We start from the raw sequence: 21144 nt of genomic DNA, 5'->3' as shown, positions 1-21144 counted from the left end.
GCTGCCGAACTCCGATGCAGACCTCAAAGGCCTGCAAGCAGGGCAGATGACAAAACTCTGACATCAGTCCACTGCTGCCTGTGTCTCTTGGGGAACCAGCCACATTGCCCGGGTCACCTGGACATCTCTGTGACACCTGGTCACCTTGAGAAGGACACACGCAGGGAAGTATGCCTGGGATGGAAGTCCCAGAGATGACACGCCGGCCACCTTCAGCTGAGGGACAGAAATGGCCCTCACAGTCAGTCACATTCAGCCCCCTTCTCTTCCAGAAGATTCTCAGTCAGGGGTCCCTCTGTGGCTGAGCAAGGAGCTGTGAGTACTGACTCTAAACTCCTCTCCATGTTCCACAGATAAGCTGGCTCTCAGTTCATCTCTGTAATACTTGAGCATCCTACTTGGCACCATCCTGAAGTGATAGCTCTGGGAAAACTTTACTTCTTCAGTGGTGCACTAATGAAGAGGTTAGGAGATCCTGGGTACCTGGTCCTTCAGTAGCCTCCCTTTCCACAGGATGCAGGTAATATAGGATCCAGTTCTACTTCTTGCCTACCTGCACCCTCCACTCCCAATGCTATAACTCTGGGTGCTACAGTGAATACTTCAGGGATACCCTAGAAGGACTCTAACATCTAGGCCTCTGCCACCGGGGCCCAGAAAGCCAGGCAAATTCTCAGGGGTGTAGTCCCCAAGGAGAAGGATCCAAGGGGTGTAACTATTATAAGGTGGGTAAGCCCCAGAGCCCAGTGCTTACTGGCCTTACCCTTGCATGAGCTACTAACTCCACAAATGTCACCTCATTTATGAGGCACCTATTGTTGCCAGGCTCTGGGTGGGGAGATAGGCACCTAGAGAGGACAAGGTAGAAGCCATCCTTATAGCAAGTTGCTCGCATTTGATATGATGCACTGATACCAAACCACTAGGTAAATAACAGCTCCTTGCATCTGCAGCTCCTGGAAGCAATGTGCTATGGTAGAAGCATTAGGGTGGCTTCCCTGGAGAAGGACTGGGAAGACAGCGCCAGGGATAGGGGCCGCTGGACTTTGAATGTGATAGGATCCTGAGCTCAGATCTGGGCTGGGTCTGTAGAGGAAGGGACACTGAAACCCAAGGATGTAGTAAGTGCCTTCCCTGCTGTAGGTTTATAGATCTGGACAGGAGATTGGAGGAGGGTTCACCAAAAGCTTCTTCTTCTTTTTTTTTTTTTCCCCTATGAGAAAGCAAGGCTGGAGGCTATCAGGAAAGGTTTAATTTCAGCAAGCAGGCTCAGGGGAGGCTTCAAGTTGATGGCTATCACCTTTAGGGGGGGTTGCTGAAGGCCCTTGAGATGATGTTGTACATCTGGCTCTAGAAAGGCAGGGTAGACACAACCAGAAGTGAGAAGGCATTCCTACACTTTTAAAGAAGGCTTTAGCAGCAAGGAATGGGTTTTGCTGCTGTGCTCTGGAACATGAGGTTGAATGACCTATGCCAGAAGTGGAGGGCATCAGAAGTTGGGGGACAAAACCATATTCTATCAGCGTGTAGTTTCTTCTACTTCCTCTACAGAAATCCGTCACTCCAAAAACAGTGGGCCAGGTCATGGGAAGGAAGGCTTCTCTGCTAGACAAGGTGTGTCTAAACAATACAGACCTGTTACCCCAAAGGGGTGCTGAGGCTGTGGAGGGAGGTGGTTTGGAGCCCAAGAGTAACACCAACTTCCTGTGGCTGTCACAAACACACAAGGTAATCAACTTAGGTGGAAGAGTTTCTTTAGAGAGAAAGATGACAGTCCTTTGGTTCTATTGTCTGGGTTCATGTGTTGAGGTGGCATATCATGTTAGGAACCTGTGGTGGAGGAAGATACTCTTCCTCACAGCAGCAGGTAGGCAAAGAGAGGAAGAGAAAGAGTCAGAGTTTCTGAGGGCTCACCCAGTGCTTTGAGACCTCCTACATGCTCCACCTCCTAACATTGCCACCACCTCCCAGTAATGCCAACCTGGGGAGTAAGACATTAATTACACGTCGGGGACAACCTTGGGGGACTTCTGAGGTCCAAACCACAGAGCATCTTTCCTTCCAAATTCTTCACTCGGATGTGACTTGCTGACACCTGAGAAGGACCCAGTTTCTCAGTGTGCCTAGGCTTGGATGTTGAAAATATGTTCAGGGGTGAGAAGGGGGGTTGACCTGGAGATGACAGCATACACCATGCCCCATGCCTGCCACCACCCCTTGCCATGGCTCTGCACAATCCTAACATTCAGTTTCGTCTTTCTTTGTCCTTTCCACAGACCCCCTAGACTCTCAGCCCAGGATTTAAGAAATCCTGCCATTCAGCTAATGTTAGTGTCTCCAGCCGTCATTCCAGGCTCTTGGAGTCCAGATCTAGGGGGTCTCAATGGTGTGTACCTTTGGGATGTGTGCCTGGCAGTGAATCCCGGGGAGATACTCCACTTAGGACTCTTAGTGTGCCCCCACTCAGGCTAAGGCTGCCTCTAGGTCAAGAACCTGTCACTTGATGGGAGAGGCGCCTCCCTTCCCAATCCTTGTCCCACATGGCCTTCCTGAAGTGTCTGGAGGCTCTAGAGAAAGAGCAATACCTGAACTACAGCCTGGCCCTCCACCTAGAGGAGGGAGGTGTTGACTTGGGTTGCCAGGAGCCCTGGAGAGGAGCACCCTACCTACTCACACCCAGTCTCCATCCAACAAATCACTCCACCAAGCTGCTTTTGACATGTAAATGAGAAATGCTCCCCCCTCTTTACTTTTTCATTGAAATGCTTAAAGTCTTAGAAAAGAAGAAGAAAAAATTGATGTGTTTAAGACAGCAGTGTCTCACCCGCCATCGAGCCTGATAAGGGATTGTTAAATTTTAATTAGACAATTAGATTCCTTCAAGTGCCAAATTTCAGAGGAGGCAGCACAAGAGAAGCTGAGGAGAGCACAGGAAAAGGCTGCCTGGGTTCGTGAAACACCAAAGTTGCTCTTCCTCCACCTGCCAGCTCTGGGCTCCATGGAACAGAAATGAGAAGGCACAGAGGCAGGAGGAGCCATGAAAGGACACCACCCCCTTCCTGGACCAACAAGCTTTCCTGAGACCACCTCCACCTCAAGTTCTTTCCCTGAGAAAACACCTTATTTGGGAGTCATCCTTCAATTGTAGTGCTTCAAATCAGCCTTTTTTTTCTTTCTTTCTTTCTTTTGCCCCATCTGCTTGTGAAGAGCCCTGCCTGTTGTCAGGCTGGGAGCCTGCCTGTGTCTGATGTGTGCCTGGGAGAACAGGGGGCTCAGCTTCCCTCCCTGTCCCATGCTCTGTGTGCTCCCAGTCTTTGGCTCAGCAGCGGGTGGTATCTGCGGGGTGTCAATCTGGGTTGCCTGGGAACTCAGCTCAGCACTGACTTGTCTCTCAGCTTCTCCGTGGGAAAGCTGGCTTCTTTCCAAGTTCAGAAACACACAGGAAGTAGGCTTTGTGAGACCCATGGGGCAAATGGCAGAAGCTGCTGAGGTTGGATACTCTAGCTCCATTATTTTTGGCTTGCTATTTCCATATATCTCAGCTCCTTCTAGACATCTGTTCTAAGCTTCTGAAGAGGGCCACTAGTAACACAGGCTGGAGCTAGGTTGGATGTGTGAAGGAAACTTGACAGGGCTAGTCTCTGAGCATCAAAATAGATGGTTCTGGAAGACCTTTTAGTTGACCTTGGCTGTTCTAGGCAAGGGCAGAAACAGTGAATACTGGAAACAGATGAAGGGCAGATGGCTTCTGTCTCTGTAGCTTCAGTAGCCTGAGGCTTGTAGGCCACCTCCATAAAAGGTCTCCCTAGGATCCCTCTGCCACAGGATCAGCTGAGAAGAAGGATCAGAGGTCCCACAGTGGTCGCAGGTCTTTGTCTCCTAGTGAGGTGGATAGGTGGGAATTGTCAACACTAAAGACACTCCTTGTCTGACCCAGACACTCCTTGAGTGAGCCTAGCATCTCAGGGTTAGATCATGCAACTATTTCTTGGGAGACACAGTCCAGTGGCTACGTCTGTGAGGCCGAGACTTGGCCATGACCATGTCTGCATAGGTGACTAAGTTCTCTTGAACTGGGAACTGTAATTTGGGAGTTTTTGTGGTTTTCAGGAGGGAGGAGCCACCTATGGGGAAATGGAGGTTGGTGAGCAATTCTTTTGTATTTTTTAAACCCCAGCAAAAACCTTTGTTCTTACATATGATCATATTTATTTGAAAATTCTAATGACCAGAAGAATAATTCACTCTGAGCAAGTTTCTCAGAAAAACAAAAACAAAAAATACCCCCCCACACACACAAATTTTGTTCTTTCTTGGCCAATTCAGGGTCCTGGTTGCTGTGTGGTTTCTCGTGTTCTGCATACAAGTCTGGGAGCAGACCCTGACTTCATCTGGCTTCTTTTCAGTCAAAACCAGCCCAGGATACCTGAAGAATCCCCAATTTTCCATTTCTACCCCATAGGGACAATCTCTGGCAAGGATATGGCGGGAGGAATCTTCCAGGTACTCTCGTGTTTCTTGATATTTTAGGAGTTGAACAATCTGGGCAATCCAAAGGTTGAAGGAAAATAGGAAGACAGTGGATGAACCTGATCTTGTCAGGGTTTCTCAGGGTTTCTGAAAGTACCAGGGGGGGCTCTGCTTTACCATTCTACGATGCAACAGCCTCCCTCCCATTTCAATGTCTAGAAGAGTCAGAGTGCTTTTTGTAACTGAAAGCATTTAGGTCTGTGTTTAATGGTGTTTTGCTTTTTTGGTGTTGCAGAGACCAACACGGAAGCTTACATTCCACTGTCAGAGCCTCAGAAATGTTGTCAGTCTCATAGCAGTGGGCTGTAGCAGGTGACCCGGGAAAGCAGACGCCTCACCTGGAGTGTATGTACTGCAGCCAGGACCCGGGCACAAGCTTTACCTCACCTTGGAACATTTTTCTCTTCATGCAGCATCCCTCCCCATGGCCTTTCTTTTGTCCCTGCAACCCTGGTAAACTCGTTTTATGTCCAAAGTTCTTCTTCCTACGCGACACAAGTCAGTTTGTAGTAGAGCCTACCTTAGTGACCTCATTTAAGTTAATTCCTATTTAAAGGTTCCATCTCCAACCACATTCTGAGATAGACTGGAGTTATGGCTTTAACATATGGATTCTGTAAAGCAGATGTGAGGCCCGCAGTGCTGCCCATTGCTAGAGACATCACGCAATGTCTGCGGTGCGTGTGACCCGCCGTCCTCTGGGCATTTGAGAATCTAGTGACCTGTGTTAGCCAGCACATATCAGGGACAGGAGGGTTTTCTTCCCGGCTCTATTAGCAGAGCCTTTGATTCAGTTCAGCAAACATGTACTCAATACTCACTACCTGCAGACCACAGAGTTGGAAGTCAAGAAAGGACAAAATAGTGTGCTTTTTATGTGCCTACTCCCTCAGAATGAAGCAGGAGCCACACATGGTGCAGCCATGAGAAATCTGAAGTGAGAAAGCAGACACACAGGTGGGGGTATTCCAGGACAGAACCTGGAGTGGAGCCCTGGGAGCCCCGAGGAGGGTGAGACACAGTCCAGGCTAATTCCAGAAAAGGGAAATTCTGAGTCAGTCTTTCTCTAAAGCATGTGTAGGCTCTGACTAGAATTTCTCAGATACTTCCCTTCATTATAAAGTGGGGCAATGTTGAAAGCTTGCAGGCAGTTGTTTTGAGGTTGTGACAGTGCATCTAAAATCATTGGGTAAACTCTCAAGCCTGGTACAAGTATATGGTTCCATCGTCTTAGATCACCATGGTGTTGCAGAACTGTGACACCAGAACATGTAAGAACTGGTGGTAGAGAGGGAGGAAGTGGGGAAGAAAAGGAGCTGAGGATCATGGGAGGGGACACAGGAAGCTGAGGGTTATGGCAGATACTACCGGCCAGACCAGGAGAAGGAGCAAGGCAACAAGAGAGGAACAGAGAGATCTGGGGTAGAGCCAGGCCTAGGAGGAAAGTCTTATTGCTCTGGCGACTGAGAAGACAAAGGCAGGACAATCACTAGTCAAAGCCTTTCTGGGTTAGAGTGAATTCAAAGCTAGCCTGAGTGACTTAGTATGACTGTCTCTGAATACAAAGAGAAAGGGAACTGGAACTGGGAGGTGGTTCAGAAGTTCTGCTTAGCTGGCACCAAGCCCCAAGTGCTGAGAAAGAAAGCAAACAGAACAGGAGTAAAGAGTTCCTCCAGACTCCAGTGCACGGCCCAGTGCTTTATGTGTAGCAGGTTCAATAGACACTGATTGAATAAATTAATGTCAGAAGCAACTCGGCTGGCTGATCAATAAGTACATGCAGGTATCCTGCTGTGTGCTCCAAGTGGGAAGAGGGACCCGTTGGCTCTGCGGAATACAGCATCAATAAGACCTGGTGCTTCCCTGCCTTTGAATTGGGAAACTGGCTGCTGGATTGCATTCCCAGGTCACCCCACACCGAATTCTGGCTGGGGGTGGCGAGTAGGAAGGATATCCTCCATCTGCATCTCTCCCTTTTCCTCTCCAATGCCATTGATCAGTTGCTCTCAAGTCCACCGGGGCGGCAGAGTGCCTGGAGGTCACCATGCTTTGTGTGGAATGCCATGAAATGCCAATACATTTTATTGCATCCTGTGAAATAGGAACGCCTGTGTTAGCAGCGCTGAGGCTACATTATATGTGCGTTGTTTTAATCACAACCTTAACCCAAGCCAAGCCTGATGCCTCCCAAGTCTGCTCCTGAGCCCCTCTTCTCCATCTTTTTCTGTGAGTGGATCACTGTCAGTCTTCCAGAGCCCCCAGGGAAATTCATAAGCTGCCATGGATTTTTCTTTCCCTTTTTAGCCTCCTTTCCTCTCCTGTTCCCATCTATGTAACCACCAGGCTCTGTGACACTGACTTGTCCACTTCCACTACTTCCAACTAGTGACCCACACCTCTTACCTGAGTTAGAGTTACCTCATTTCGCTCAAGGCTCTCTTCTACCCTAAGCATTCAGTGAACTTTCCAGAGTCCAGATTTAATGGGATCATTCTTTATTTTAAAAAGATCTATCTATCTATCTATCTATCTATCTATCTATCTATCTATCTATCTATCTAATGTATACAAGTACACTGTCACTGACACACCAGAACGGGCATCAGATCCCATTACAGATGGTTGTGAGCCACCATATGGTTGCTGGGAATTGAACTCAGGACCTCTGGAAGAGCAGATAGTGGTCTTAACCACTGAGCCATCTCTCCAGCCTAAATGGTATCATTCTTTTACTCCTAGATTTTCATGGGTTCCCGAGCTGACAAGACCCAGTCATTTTGGCCTGTGAAGGCTCCTCTGGTTTAATTTTCCTCAACTTCATTGCCATACTGTTTATTTTTAGTTGAACAGAATCATTTGGTGTTGGGACTGTGCTATGCTCTCCTTGGATGAAACATCTTCCAGAATTTAGTTGCTTACCAGGCTCTTCCTACTTCACCTTAGGACTGCCACAAGATGTGTTCTGTGAAATCTCATTATTTCTTGCTTAGATTCCTGCTTCCTTCAGGTGTCCCACTTCTGTCTTGGGCCTCTCCCAGTCACTATGTATGAACTATGTACTATCCTCAGATTCATCATTCTGCAAGGCACATCTGGATGTTCAATAGATGCTGACTTTTTGCCCCCCTGTGATCTAACCTATACAGCTCCTTTGATTCAAATCATGCCAATAGGATTCTGCTTCCTCAAATCTCTACTATAGGCCTTGTTACTTACTGTCTGGGCCCTTCCCATAATTCCCAGCTCTCTATGTGTCTGATCTCTATGTATCTCCAGTCTCAGTTGAATGTCACTTCCATCACAAAGTCTTGCTTGATTATATAAACTAGGATGTATCTGTCTCTCCTCATCCCATTTCCTGGTCACTACCACTAAAAAGTTAATTGCTTGATCAATTGGCTATTGTTTTCTTTCTTTCTTTATATTGCAAAAGATTGGACACAGGGTCTACTGTATACTAGGCAAACATACTATGACTGAAATATACCAAAATGTCTCTTTTTAGCTCCTTGAAGTTTTGAGACAGTGTTTGACTAAGTTGTTAGGCTGACTTTGAACTCACTTTGTAGCTCAGGCTAACCTTGAATTTTCTATCCCCCTGCATCAGCATCTGGAGCAACTGGAGTTACAGATGTGTGATGCTGAGTACAGGAGTTATTATTTCTTCTAGAATATAAAATACAAAGCCATGTATATTTTGTTTGCCTGTGCTCTTTAGCCACATGTAGAATGGTGATTAATAAATGTTAAAGCATCAAGAATTAATGAATGTCCATTTCTGTTTCTACCACAAGACTCCATAATTCCTAACTAGTAACTGTGCATGTGAGTGGGTTGAGCAAATGAAAGAATGGATGAGTAGCTCTTTTGAAGCTTATTTATGTTACTATGCTTGAAAAATGCATAGTTTTCATTTGTTAAACCATCTGCTAGAAGAACAGAAGCTTGACCTAACATTATAAGATCATTGGATATGGGAATAGAAAACAGTTTGGGGAATTCTCCACTCTGCTAGCTCTTAGGTTTCCTGCAGGGAACCCTCATGGGAGGAAGCAAGCCTTGAAAGCACTCCTGCTCACTCTCTGTGTTCATTTCTCCTGGCCAGAGCTGTGCCACCCAGTGGTCCCACTGCCCCAATGGATCCACTGAACCTGTCCTGGTATGATGATGATCTGGAGAGGCAGAACTGGAGCCGGCACTTCAATGAGTCAGAAGGGAAGACAGACAGGCCCCACTACAACTACTACGCTATGCTGCTCACCCTCCTCATCTTTATCATCGTCTTTGGCAATGTGTTGGTGTGCATGGCTGTATCCCGAGAGAAGGCTCTGCAGACCACCACCAACTACCTGATAGTCAGCCTCGCTGTGGCTGATCTTCTGGTGGCCACACTGGTTATGCCCTGGGTCGTCTACCTGGAGGTAGGTCTGGGGCTCCCCCTTCCTCAAGAACCTTAGATTGGAGTCTGGATTCTTAAGCCCCAAGAAGTTTCTGCCTGTTCCCTCAAGTAGCCTTTTCCTCTCCTCTGGACTCAGTTTCTCTCTTTATGGAGCAGACAGAGATCATAATCATGACTCTGTGCTTTACCGTGTGCTTCCTAAGTTCAGGGCCCATGATAAGTATTCTATACACAGGCTTTTCCTATATGAACCTCACAGCAGCTCTGGGGGCAGACCTGGCACTGTCACCATCTGGTAGATGATGGGCCATCTGGTCAGAGAAAATACATGTCTTCTCTACTCACACTGCGTAAAGGTCCAAGCTGGAATCCTGCCTTGCCCTGGAATTGCTTCAGTAGATTATACTAGAAAAGGCTAAAGGTGAGAATCCCTAAGGAGGAGACAATGTCTGCACTCCAAGGTCTGAAACTTCCATCACTCTCTCCCCGTGTCAGAAACAGGCTGCTATTCTATGCTGTCCTTCTTTCCCCTTTCCAGTGTATTCTAGTGCCTACATCTTGGTAGAGGCAACAATGGGCAGCCCATGCTGCAGCCCCTTCCCAGGGAGGATGGTGCAGGCTTCCAAGACAGAGCCTGCTTTCTATCTCAAGCAGGAGGGTAGATAGCCCCTTGTTGAAGGCCCTGTAGTGGATACATTGCAGAGACTAATGGAGAACCGCAGAGAACTGGCCCTCCTCTGCTTAGTTCCTAAAACAGCAATCAGGTTTTGGACAGAAGCTGTCCATTTTGACCCAAGCCTCACAGGAAAGGGAAAGGCTGTCCATGGAGAAGCCCAGCATGGGTTCTTTCTCGCTGGGGACACTCTCCACTCTCCAGGTCTAGGATGTAGATATGGGGCACTGGGGAATTTTAGAGGCACAAGTGAGGTGACACTACTTTCTCTGCATAGGAGCCTAGGGTGACCTGACCAAGGCAGAAAGCAGTCTCAAGCCTGGGTATGTGGGAAGATGATTAGTTATTAAAGATTGTTGTCATTTTGTTTCTGTTGCTATGATAAAAAAATATTCTGACAGAAAGCAATTTAGGATAGGAGTGGTTTATCTTGACTTGCAATTCCAAATTATAGATCATTGCTTGGACAAGTGAAGGCAGGAACTTGAAGCAGCTGGTCACATCTCATCCATAATCAAAAGCAGATATAAATAAATGTGTGTGTGCTCAGCTTACTCTCTCTACTCATAAACAGTCCAGGGCCATGCCCATGAAATAAAGCCACCCACATTCATGGTAGGTCTTCCTACCTTAATTAACCCATTAAAAAAAAAATTAAAACCAAAACGAAACCACCACCACCAACAACCACCAAAATTGTCTCAGGCATTGACACAGGCCTGCCCAATCCTCAGTGGGACTCTTTCCAGGTGATTCTAGGGTCTATTAGATTGAAAACTGAAACTAAGCACTATGGGCCCCCACTGTAGTTCCTCCATGACCTTCTTGTTAGTGAGGGCCCTCGACTCGGTTCATTCTCTGAGCTATATGTAGAACTCTCCTTGAAGAACCACTTGATTTTCAGATTTGCTCTGCCCATGGTCCCTTCAAATAGTGACATGTAAGATCTCTGTGATGGATCATAGGGAGTCAACCTGACAGGGTTCAGAACCACCTAGGAGACAAATCTCTGGGCATGTCTGTGAGGGGCTTTCCAATATTTAGTTACCTGAAGTGGGTAGTGCCACTCTAAATGTGGATTTTCTATTCCATGCTGTTGAAGATATAGGCTAAATACAAAGAAAACAAACAAAAAACAAAAGATGAACACAAGCACTCATCTTTCTTTGTTTCCTGAATGATGACTCAATGTGACCAGATGCCTCAAGCTCCATCCACCATACTTTGCCATCATGCTGGACAGTCTCCTAAAACTGCAAGACAAAATAATCCTGTCATTACATTGATTTTTATCAGGTGTTTTGTTACAGAGAGGAGAAAAGTGGCTGATACAACTGCTAGGTCTGTCCTCTAAGATTGTTTCCCAACCTCATGGGCATGGCTTTCTTGGTAGAATTGAGACCTGGAGAAATAATCGCCACAACCATGCTTTCCACTCATGACATTGTTTTATCTCCAGGTGGTGGGTGAATGGAAATTCAGCAGGATTCACTGTGACATCTTTGTCACTCTGGATGTCATGATGTGCACAGCAAGCATCCTGAACCTGTGTGCCATCAGCATCGACAGGTAAGATGATCCTGGTCAGTCTTGCTCAGTGTCTCATTGCTTCTGAGGGTCAGGTTCTGTAATGACTGGCTGTGTGTGTGTGTGTGTGTGTGTGTGTGTGTGTGTGTGTGTGTAGTGTTTGGCTAGATAGTGCAGACTCTTCACAGACTACCCAGATAACTTATATGAAAGAATTGGTTCTGATTGAGGCCCAAAGCCTCCCTATTTATCTGCCTATGAGAAGATTGTAGAAATTATTTGAACCTTACACATTCATTTTCTAGACATGAAAATGACACCTGGCCCTTAAGCTACAGTGTTGAGTTAGAAATTTGTGTCCACACACCTGGTCAAGGGGCCCAAGCCATGTCCACTTACTAAGCTGTATTCTTAGAGCCTTTCACTCACATACATAACATGTTGTGAGGCTTCCAGGGGACCTGCATGTCCCTCTCACGGGACCTTTGGAGGATGAGATGTTAGTTGATAAAGAATGAGTGTTTGGTAGAGGAATGCGAGGGAGGATTAATGCCACTGTTATCAAAGTCAACATCAATTATTGCTAACTGGGACTAAAGCCTTGTTCTGAGAGACGGAACTACCAGTTGTCAACAAATTCTTCTACCTTCTGCAGTCTAGTATAGTAAGGATGAATTCAAATGTGCAAAGATTCATCAGAATGTCTACAATCCAGGCAGGGGAACTTAAGTAGTGAATGGCCTAAAAGTACACAGTAGCTGCTCCTCATTAAGCATTTGAATGTGTGTTTGAATGTGGGAACAAGGGGGAAGGGCTGAGTGTCTTAGTCAGGCTTCACAGACCCAGGCAGATGGAGCATCTATGGTGCATGTAGTAGAGTGAGGGGTCTAATGGCCGACAACCCAGAGTTAGTATCCTCGCCTTTGCAGGTACACAGCTGTGGCCATGCCCATGCTATATAACACACGCTACAGCTCCAAGCGCCGAGTTACTGTCATGATTGCCATTGTCTGGGTCCTGTCCTTTACCATCTCCTGCCCACTGCTCTTTGGACTCAACAACACAGGCAAGTCTGGCTTTTGCCTGGGGCTCAGATGGCTCCATCTCTCTGTTTTGTTTAGAACAATGAATGGCTGAGTCTTTCATACAGATGTGGGTGGAAGCTCAGTGGTTGCCCATTCCCAACTCCAAGGAGGCTGGAGGCATCATCCAGATCCAGCCCAGCTTAGAGTTGTTCCAGATTGGGCAGGAGAGGAAAGAGTGTCTCCAGGCACATTGGGACTGGGTGAGGAGAAGGGAAAATGGCTGAAGAGAAGATCTGGCCGTTTTCAATCTTTTAAATGTGTTGGAGCAATCCAGACAGCTTTACAAACTGCACATAGGTTTATGTGCTCATGCGTGTTTACCAAGGAGGTTATTCCATTCACATCACATCCATATTGCATCCAGTGATATTTAGGGGATGAGATTGCAACCCAGTGGGTCAGCTGACCCAAGGTCTCATTCTGCCTGGAGCAAGAAAACTAGAAACAAGTAGGAGGTAAGCCAACCTCAAGCTCCTTCTTGTAGAAGGCAGTGTAAGGAGCACCTCAGACAGAAGAAGAACAGAACACTTATAGTATGGAGCTGCTTCTCAGCAGAGAGACAAGAGCTATACAGGTACCTCTCTAGAGCATAGACTATATCAATTCCAGGAAATATATAACTCAGAATACAGGTGCTCCATGAATTCCCAGAAGTGAGAAGAAAGCTGATTATATTTGAATTAATTCAGAATGAATTTGATATCAACAGACATCTGGTCTACCTGGAAGGGACTGTGGGTGAACATTAAACACTAGAACACAGGTGAGTTAGTTAAGTAAGTTTAGGTGAAGTTGTTCTATTGCCAAAATTATGGAGGAGAGCCTCTCCTCTTTCAGTTATACATGAAAAACTAAAGTAATGGCTTTCTTTTTTTGAAAATACATTTCCTTGGGTCATATCTTCTGGATCATGGCTTTCCTGTGTGCATGCATAGAAATGGCAAGAACTAATGAACAAGTAATTAGAGAAGAGGAATGAGAAACTTGGAAGCAGTCAGTCCCAGCTTCACTTCTTGCTCACAGTTGGGGATTTTATACCTTGATTTTTTTTAACTGAGTATTGATTTGCATCTACCATTTCCATGCAATATTCAGTACATAATCTATATGATTGCTTCTGCTTCCCAACAAGAAGATAAGTATCGTTGGGTGGTGCTATGGCCTGGTGGGTCTGATGACACATTGCCCATCTGAGTTTCTCTTTTCCCCTAGACCAGAATGAGTGTATCATTGCCAACCCTGCCTTTGTGGTCTACTCCTCCATCGTCTCGTTCTACGTGCCCTTCATCGTCACCCTGCTGGTCTATATCAAAATCTACATCGTCCTTCGAAAGCGCCGGAAGCGGGTCAACACCAAGCGCAGCAGCCGAGCTTTCAGAGCTAATCTGAAGACACCACTCAAGGTCTCCGACCTCAGCCCCAACAAGGGTGTCTACCAAAGCATTATCAAGAGAGATAATACTACACTTGGGTGGGGCCTGGAACATTACAGCAAGGTGGAAGTCTAGGCTGAATAGCTTCCCGGGGCTGAATGAGAGTGTAGACCTCAGTGGAGTGACAGAATCTTTAGAATCTTTAGATGGTCCATGGTGGGAGATAAGTAGGATTTGCCATGAGAAGGTCTTTGTGGTTGCACAAAGCAATTCTTGCTTGATATGATCCTTAGTTTCTCTCTTCCTCCTCAGGTAGTTCCACCTTTCTCATTACGGCCTCCATGTTTCCTTTTCCCTTCTTCCATCTTCTTTATACCATTCTTTGTACCTGCTATGCTCTTCCCTTCCCTCCTTGTACACCCCATCTCCTCTTCCCCACCTTCTTCCTCTGCTCCTCCTTTTGCCCTTTGTTCTTTTATCATATAATCTCTCTCTTTCACTCAACATTCTACAGTGAAGGCAGTATGTGGGTATGGAAAGAACAAGAACGTATGGACAAGAATGTATGCGTTAGATGCATCAGGTCCAAATCCTGGTACTATCACATTTTATTTTTATTTTTATTTTTATTTATTTATTTATTTATTTATTTATTTTTTTGGAACATGAAATGCTTTTTTATAGCATGTTTTACAAGGGGAGGGGGTAAGAGGGGCCAGGTGGTGGAAAAGTACAAAATCTTCTTGGCCTGTGCCTTGAAACATGTCATGGTCTATACGGTACACTGCCTTGAATTATGATCTACCTGCTGTTCTTCAGAAGATATGGTACACTGCTTGAGTTATGGTCTCCCTGCTATTCTTAAGATGATATGGTACACTGCTTTGAGTCTATCTGCAGTTGCTAAGCAGGATCTTGCAGTTGCCAAGCTTCAGAGGACATTGTGCAGGTGGGGAAAGGTAGGGGGTGAGGGTAAGGGCGAGGGTCCTGGCTTCTGGCATCTCCCCCTTCTCTGTTTAGTTAGAGAAGGCATCTTATGATCAAACCCAACTATGTGAATTTTGAATTTGGATGTCTAATTATGGGGGGTCTTAGACAAGTTCACAACCCCAAAACACTGATGTGAGACGCTTTCACCCACATCGGAGTCCCTTGACGTTGCCCATCGTCGACAGCCTATCACATTTTAAAAAATGTGTGTCATCGGGCATATTGGTTAGCTTCTGTGAGCCTTGGTTTCCTCATCTGTTAAGTGGGAGTCATGTGCAGTTCACAGGGTTTTCCTGAAGATCTGATGTGAGAAAGGATGTGAGCATGTGCCTAGCATGATCCTGAGTAGGTCTCCCACAAAGAACAAGGTCCTTTTGCCTCTCAGCCTGCCTGCCTCTTTTCATCAGTGTACCAGCCTTCCCCCTTGCCCTGACTGTCTTCTGTGGCCCACGCTCCTCTAGTTGCTGAGCCCCTAATGAGAGTCCGAGTTCTCCATGGACTCCCTTGTCTTGGGTTTCTATTCCCTTACCACCTCTGCTCTCCACTGTCTTGTGTGACCCATGTGCTGGCTCACTCCACAGGGCAACTGTACCCACCCTGAGGACATGAAACTCTGCACCGTTATCATGAAGTCTAATGGGAGTTTCCCAGTGAACAGGAGGAGAATGGTAAGTGTTCAGGTCAGGGACACAATGCCATCTTTCTGTCACCCCACCACCACCAGTGGAGCCCACTATCCCTGATCCTAGGACCTCACTAGCTATTTTAAGGGAGAAGTGTCTCTGGCATCTCTACTTTGCTTCAGCTGAGAGCACATTCAATTGCACACTTCTGAGTAAGGGTGCTGTGAGGTGCCTCAATTCTGCAGGGCACGGATACATTGAAGCTTGTTGGGAGAAACGATCTACTCATAAAAAAGTGACTATACAGGCTAGTTCCACTCATCCAATACCTGCCATGCTTCCTGACATCTCATCAAATCCTCAGGTAACCCTGGGAAATAAATCTTATTGGTCTTCAGCTCACAGGAGAGGAAGCCAAGGCTCAGAGTACAGGTAGCTCACCCAAGTCTAAACAGTTAGTGAAAGAGTGTATATTAGAGCCAAGTTCTGCGTGACTTCTGAATCCACATCCAAGTTTTCCCGTTCAGCATGCGCCACCTTCTGGATAGGCAGCTTCTGAGACTGGGTGCTGGTGGCCATCTGTGGGGTAAGGGAAGAGCAGAGCAGCTGGGTTTGACAAGCATACCCTGAACATAGAACCTGTAAATGCAGACATACAGCATACCTGAGCTCTTCATGGTACTAGTTACCACCAGAGTTCAAGAGGCAGGCATTTCATCCCCCAGCTAAGTAAGGATACATAAAGTCCAGGATATGTCTCTTAGATAGGCAGGGTCTCTACAATTTGGCTGCATTCCAAGGACAGGACCCTAATGAGCTATTTGTAATGTAGGTACTAAAACAGATCTCAAGTTATATTCAAGGCAGCATCCCATTTTCACCATCTGGGCACATAGACTATTTCAGAGGCTGATCTAAGATTACAAAGGTCTGGGACGGGAGTCTAAAGAAGAACTGGGAAGCCATGTGTGGATCCATGCTGGACTTTCCAAGTCAGCCTTTCAGGGAAGAAGTTACAGAGCTTCCAGATCAGCTCCAGGCTTCTAGAGCAAGATAATCATCCCACGTGTCCGTGCTGGTGCAGGTGCCGGTACTCCAGCCTGGAAGGGAGGATGGAGAACATGGTTTTTATGTATAGTCAGGAATTGAGTTCTTGAAGGTGAGGCAAGACTGAATGTCACTCGGGGTTTATCTTAGCAGCTGAATTGGTGTCTGGCCCTTAGCACTCAGGAAGTGTCACTCAGGTTATAAAAAGAGAAGTGGATGGGTGCTAGCATCCAAGTGTTGCTAGGGTATTGAGGCTTCACAGATTGCTCTGGGAAGTGGTCCAGGAGTGACTGCCGTGAGTTTGAGTGCTGTATTCAGATGGTCCCTTCCTCTCAGTGATGGCCCTCTTTGTGTTCCTGGCAGAGAAACCATGCTGTTTGCAAGAGTGTGCAGAGGGGCAGGAGGATAAAGGATGCTTGGTGGCTTCTGCCTAGAAATTTCATCCTAAGATCTCTGTCTCTGCCATAGGATGCTGCCCGCCGAGCTCAGGAGCTGGAAATGGAGATGTTGTCAAGCACCAGCCCCCCAGAGAGGACCCGATATAGCCCCATCCCTCCCAGTCACCACCAGCTGACTCTCCCAGATCCATCCCACCATGGCCTACATAGCAACCCTGACAGTCCTGCCAAACCAGAGAAGAATGGGCATGCCAAGATTGTCAACCCCAGGATTGCCAAGTTCTTTGAGATCCAGACCATGCCCAATGGCAAAACCCGGACCTCCCTTAAGACGATGAGCCGCAGGAAGCTCTCCCAGCAGAAGGAGAAGAAAGCCACTCAGATGCTTGCCATTGTTCTTGGTGAGTCAGTTCTTGGTGAATGCCACAGCTCTGCCATGCCCAGCCCTGGCTGGGGAAAGGAAGCATCCTGGCAGGTCCCAGACTCTGCCTTACTGACCATGTTTTGAAGGTTATAGGTTGGGTACTTCTTCAGTAACAGCCCACACTCCTTAATACAGTCAATATTCAGTAGAATCTCCTGTTGTACCTACTGTACAGAAGGGCAAACCAGGGTTTTGTATAATTATATAACTTGACCATGGTCAACTCAGGCAGTTTGACTCAGTGTCTGGGCTTCACTGGTAAGACACCATAGCCTGTGTTCCGGGTATGTGTTTTCTCCTGCTTTTCTATCTGTAGATTAGGTAGTCTCTCAGAGTGGTCATAATAGTCAAGATAGCACAGGGTTGGGTAAGCATCACATAGGAGAGTTATTCATTTTGTTACTACTACTATTGTTGAGGAATTGGGAAATATACATCTTCACTCAACCAAGTCCCTGTATGACAAAATGGTCCCTATGTGAAAATAAGATACATATTTTGAGAGGTGGATACAGATTTGCTAGGCAAGACTTTTGAATAAAGTTCCATGGGCTGGAGAGATGGCTCAGCTGGTGAAGGCACTTGTCATCTCCAAACCTGACAACCTGAGTCCGATCCCTCAGTCCCAATTCTCCATAAGCTGTTCTTTGATTTTCATGTGGCCTCTCTCTCCCCCTCCCTCTCCTCTCTCTCTCCCTCTTCCTCTCCTTCTCTCTTTCCCTCCCTCTCTTTCCCTCTCTCTCTCCTTCCCTCTTCATCTTTCTTCCTCCCTTCTTCCCTCCCTCTCTCTCCCTCTCTCTCCTTCTCTCTCATACACACACACACACACACACACACACACACACACACACCCCTCTCTTCTCTCATTCACACACACACCTCTTCTCTCTCATTCACACACACACACACGCACACACACACACCCCCCACACACTAAAGTACAATTAATTTAAAAAAAATTTTTAGACCATTGTGTGATGAAGGGCAAAATCTAGGAAGTAGACTGATTCAGGCAGTTGGGAAAGGAGGGCAGGGTGTGAGTTCACCATTCTCATGACACTGGGATCCTATCTGATGGGAATCCTGGGCTATGAGTGGCCAGGTTCTAACGCCCTCCTGTTCAGAAGCACAGACCCCAAGAGGGTAAGGGATTACTTTCCAATACATATCTGGGGCATTGTTACTCCGAGATATTGCTCTGTCCTAAAAGATCCCCTATAACTACATACTGAGTATTCAACTGGAGCACGCTATCTGGAAGCCTGCCTTTGTAAGACGGCACGATCTCCAGGTATGACCAACAAAGGGTATGTCTACCAACACTGAGCAATCTCAGGAAAAGCTGGAGCAAGAGCCTTGACATTTGAGGGGTCTAGACACATGGAAATCAGATATTGTTTGTGTCAGTCAAGAGCAAAGCTGTCTCAGGGACACTGTGGAGCCAACACACGTTTAGTTTCCCATTGAATTCAAAGAGTCACCATGAAAACTAAGTAAGATGGCTATTTGGCCTTCTCTTTTCCTAAGCTTTATGTCGCACACCGCTGAGAACAAATTCTGTCCAATGTCATCAGCTTGAGGAGAGCATTGTCCACAACAGTGGCTGGGAAGTAGTTAGTGTGCTTATGTGCAGAGACCCACTAGAGTCAGACGGCTAACACTTCCCATGTGTTTTCAAGCAGCTTCCTTCTCTAGGAGGCGGGTGTCATGTCCATTGAGCAAATGAAGAAAATGAAGCTGAGGGAGATGCAGGGACCCTTCCTTACTGATGTTTAAAAGCTAGATGTTTAGATCTGAGACCAGGGCTCCCCTCGCCAAAACCCTGGGGCTCTTGCCAGTAGCTAGCAGTCTCGGTGCCCCAGGGAAGCCTGCGGCAGAGCAGACAGGTAGACGGGGAGCAGGACCCACCTAGTCCAGTTTCTCCTACGCCTGGCGCCAGTCTGACCCTGCCCTCTTCCCAGGTGTGTTCATCATCTGCTGGCTGCCCTTCTTCATCACGCACATCCTGAATATACACTGTGACTGCAACATCCCACCAGTCCTCTACAGCGCCTTCACATGGCTGGGCTATGTCAACAGTGCCGTGAACCCCATCATCTACACCACCTTCAACATCGAGTTCCGCAAGGCCTTCATGAAGATCCTGCACTGCTGAGTCTGCCCCTTGCCTGCACAGCAGCTGCTTCCCACCTCCCTGCCTAGGCAGGCCAGACCTCATCCCTGCAAGCTGTGGGCAGAAAGGCCCATATGGACTTGGCCTTCTCTTGACCCTGCAGGCCCTGCAGTGTTAGCTTGGCTCGGTGCCCCTCTCTGCCCACACACCCTCATCCTGCCAGGGTAGGGCCAGGGAGACTGGTATCTTACCAGCTCTGGGGTTGGACCCATGGTTCAGGGCAGCTCACAGAGTGCCCTTTTCACATCCAGACCTTGTCTCCTTGGCACCAAAGATGCAGCAGCCTTCCGTGACCTTCCTTGAGGGCACCAAAACTAGCTCAGTGGTCAAGCACACCCTGATTGTTGGCTTGGCCTGGCCATTACTTGCCTGTGTTGGATCAGATTGTGGGAGAGAGGGACAGTTCTTACTTTACAGGGACCACGTAGGAAAGCAGGGAACACGCCAAGATCTCCAGACAACGTTAGTGTCTGGAGACACACATAAACACCAGGTAGCTCCACGGACCCCAGAGAAACTGAGGCTGAAAATCTGTTTTTCACTCTAACTCTAGTGTGAGTCCCTACTTTTCATAGCAGTGGGTATTGCTATGTCCTACCTTGTTATAGCATCCCATGGGGTTTCTGTACCCTTTGGGGGAAAGCAACTCTAATCCTCAAGGGCCCCAAGAGAGACTGTAAGGAGAAAAATAGCTGATCTTCCTCTACCCTCCAATCCACTCCACCACTTCTTGACCTACCTTGGACATATCCATTCCCCACAGCAAATGCTGGCCAGCCTGGGAAGTTGGGCCTTGGACCAGTGTTGGAGCTGAAGTCAGAAGTGGTAACTTGGGGCTCTTTGGCAGGGGGTGTTGACATCTTCTCTCTCCCATGTCTCTTCCTTCCCAGTGCCTCTGTCTTAGAGGAGGCTGTGGACAGGGGTGCTGGGGCTGCTGATACTATTATGCCTGGCCCTGAGTGAGGAGGGGAAGCTGCAGCTTGGAGGGTTCTGGGCTCCAACTCTGTAACATCACTATACATGCACCAAACCAATAAAACCTTGACAAGAGTCTTTCCCATGGACACGTGGGTGACCTGGAACACTGTCAACACTATCCTTGACATTTAGGTATAGCATATAGGGGACAATGATAGGAAATCCGGCTACCCTTGCTCCCTGGATCCTGGTACCTCTTCAGGGCTAATCTTAGCTACCAGGGCAGAGAGAGCTCTCAGTAAAGGTGACCCCTGAGGTGTTGGGTTTGCTCATATCTGTCTGTTCCTTGTCCAGTCTCTGGCATGGGCAGTGTGAGACAGGCAAAGCCTGAAGACAGTGGCCTGGGCAGGGGTCCATCTTCTCATTCCTAGGCTCACTCACATCTCCAGGTTCTCAGGGTCCCAGGCTGGCACTGCCCCAACAGTAGAAGCCTGACTCCTTAAAAGTGAAATAGAAATCAAACCAGTGAAAGAGGAATGTTCTTGGCACCTGAAAATCAGGAATAATGACAAACAGGGTAGTAGCACCCACGGGCTCAGGCTCTGGGGAACTGTCAGGGCATAATTTGCATGCTAAATATAATATTTTTAGCACCAAAGTTTGGAGCACTTAACTTGCCCTGAACATTTAATTATGGACTTTGATCTTCTTGCTGAACTTGAATCTAGCACTCAGCTTTGGGAAAGGCTCTTGTCCCCAGGAGCACCCTGGTACCAGAAGGTAAGCTAAGAAGGTGCCCTAGGGAACCTCAGGGCTACCAATGACTCGGTAGCCCTCTCCTGGAAGGCATCAGACCCTCATTTAATCCAGAAATCCTAGGAAACTCTGATCTGCTGATACCCACCCAACAATCAACCAACAAAACAAAACAACACTGCACACACACACACACACACACACACACACACACACACACACACACAC

The 21144-nt window shown here is 47.2% G+C and overlaps 1 protein-coding gene across 1 annotated transcript in view; it reads left to right on the top strand.

Moving 5' to 3' along the window:
• Drd2 (dopamine receptor D2) overlaps window positions 1-20295 on the top strand; it is a 60659-nt gene extending 40364 nt beyond the window's left edge. Inside the window, exons 2-8 of the mRNA XM_028783768.1 lie at window positions 8636-8951; window positions 11062-11171; window positions 12059-12195; window positions 13427-13617; window positions 15159-15245; window positions 16716-17046; window positions 19031-20295. Of these exons, the coding sequence (XP_028639601.1) occupies window positions 8667-8951; window positions 11062-11171; window positions 12059-12195; window positions 13427-13617; window positions 15159-15245; window positions 16716-17046; window positions 19031-19224 (1335 nt within the window). The 5' untranslated portion in view covers window positions 8636-8666 and the 3' untranslated portion in view covers window positions 19225-20295. The remainder of the gene's footprint in view (window positions 1-8635; window positions 8952-11061; window positions 11172-12058; window positions 12196-13426; window positions 13618-15158; window positions 15246-16715; window positions 17047-19030) is intronic.
• Window positions 20296-21144: the final 849 nt, after the last annotated feature.

This window comes from Grammomys surdaster, unplaced genomic scaffold (genome assembly GCF_004785775.1).
Source record: "Grammomys surdaster isolate TR1022 unplaced genomic scaffold, NIH_TR_1.0 1164, whole genome shotgun sequence".
Taxonomy (NCBI): Eukaryota; Metazoa; Chordata; class Mammalia; order Rodentia; family Muridae; genus Grammomys; species Grammomys surdaster.
The sequence above is the reverse complement of the archived record's forward strand: the minus strand, read 5'-3'. Positions and strand labels throughout refer to the sequence as shown.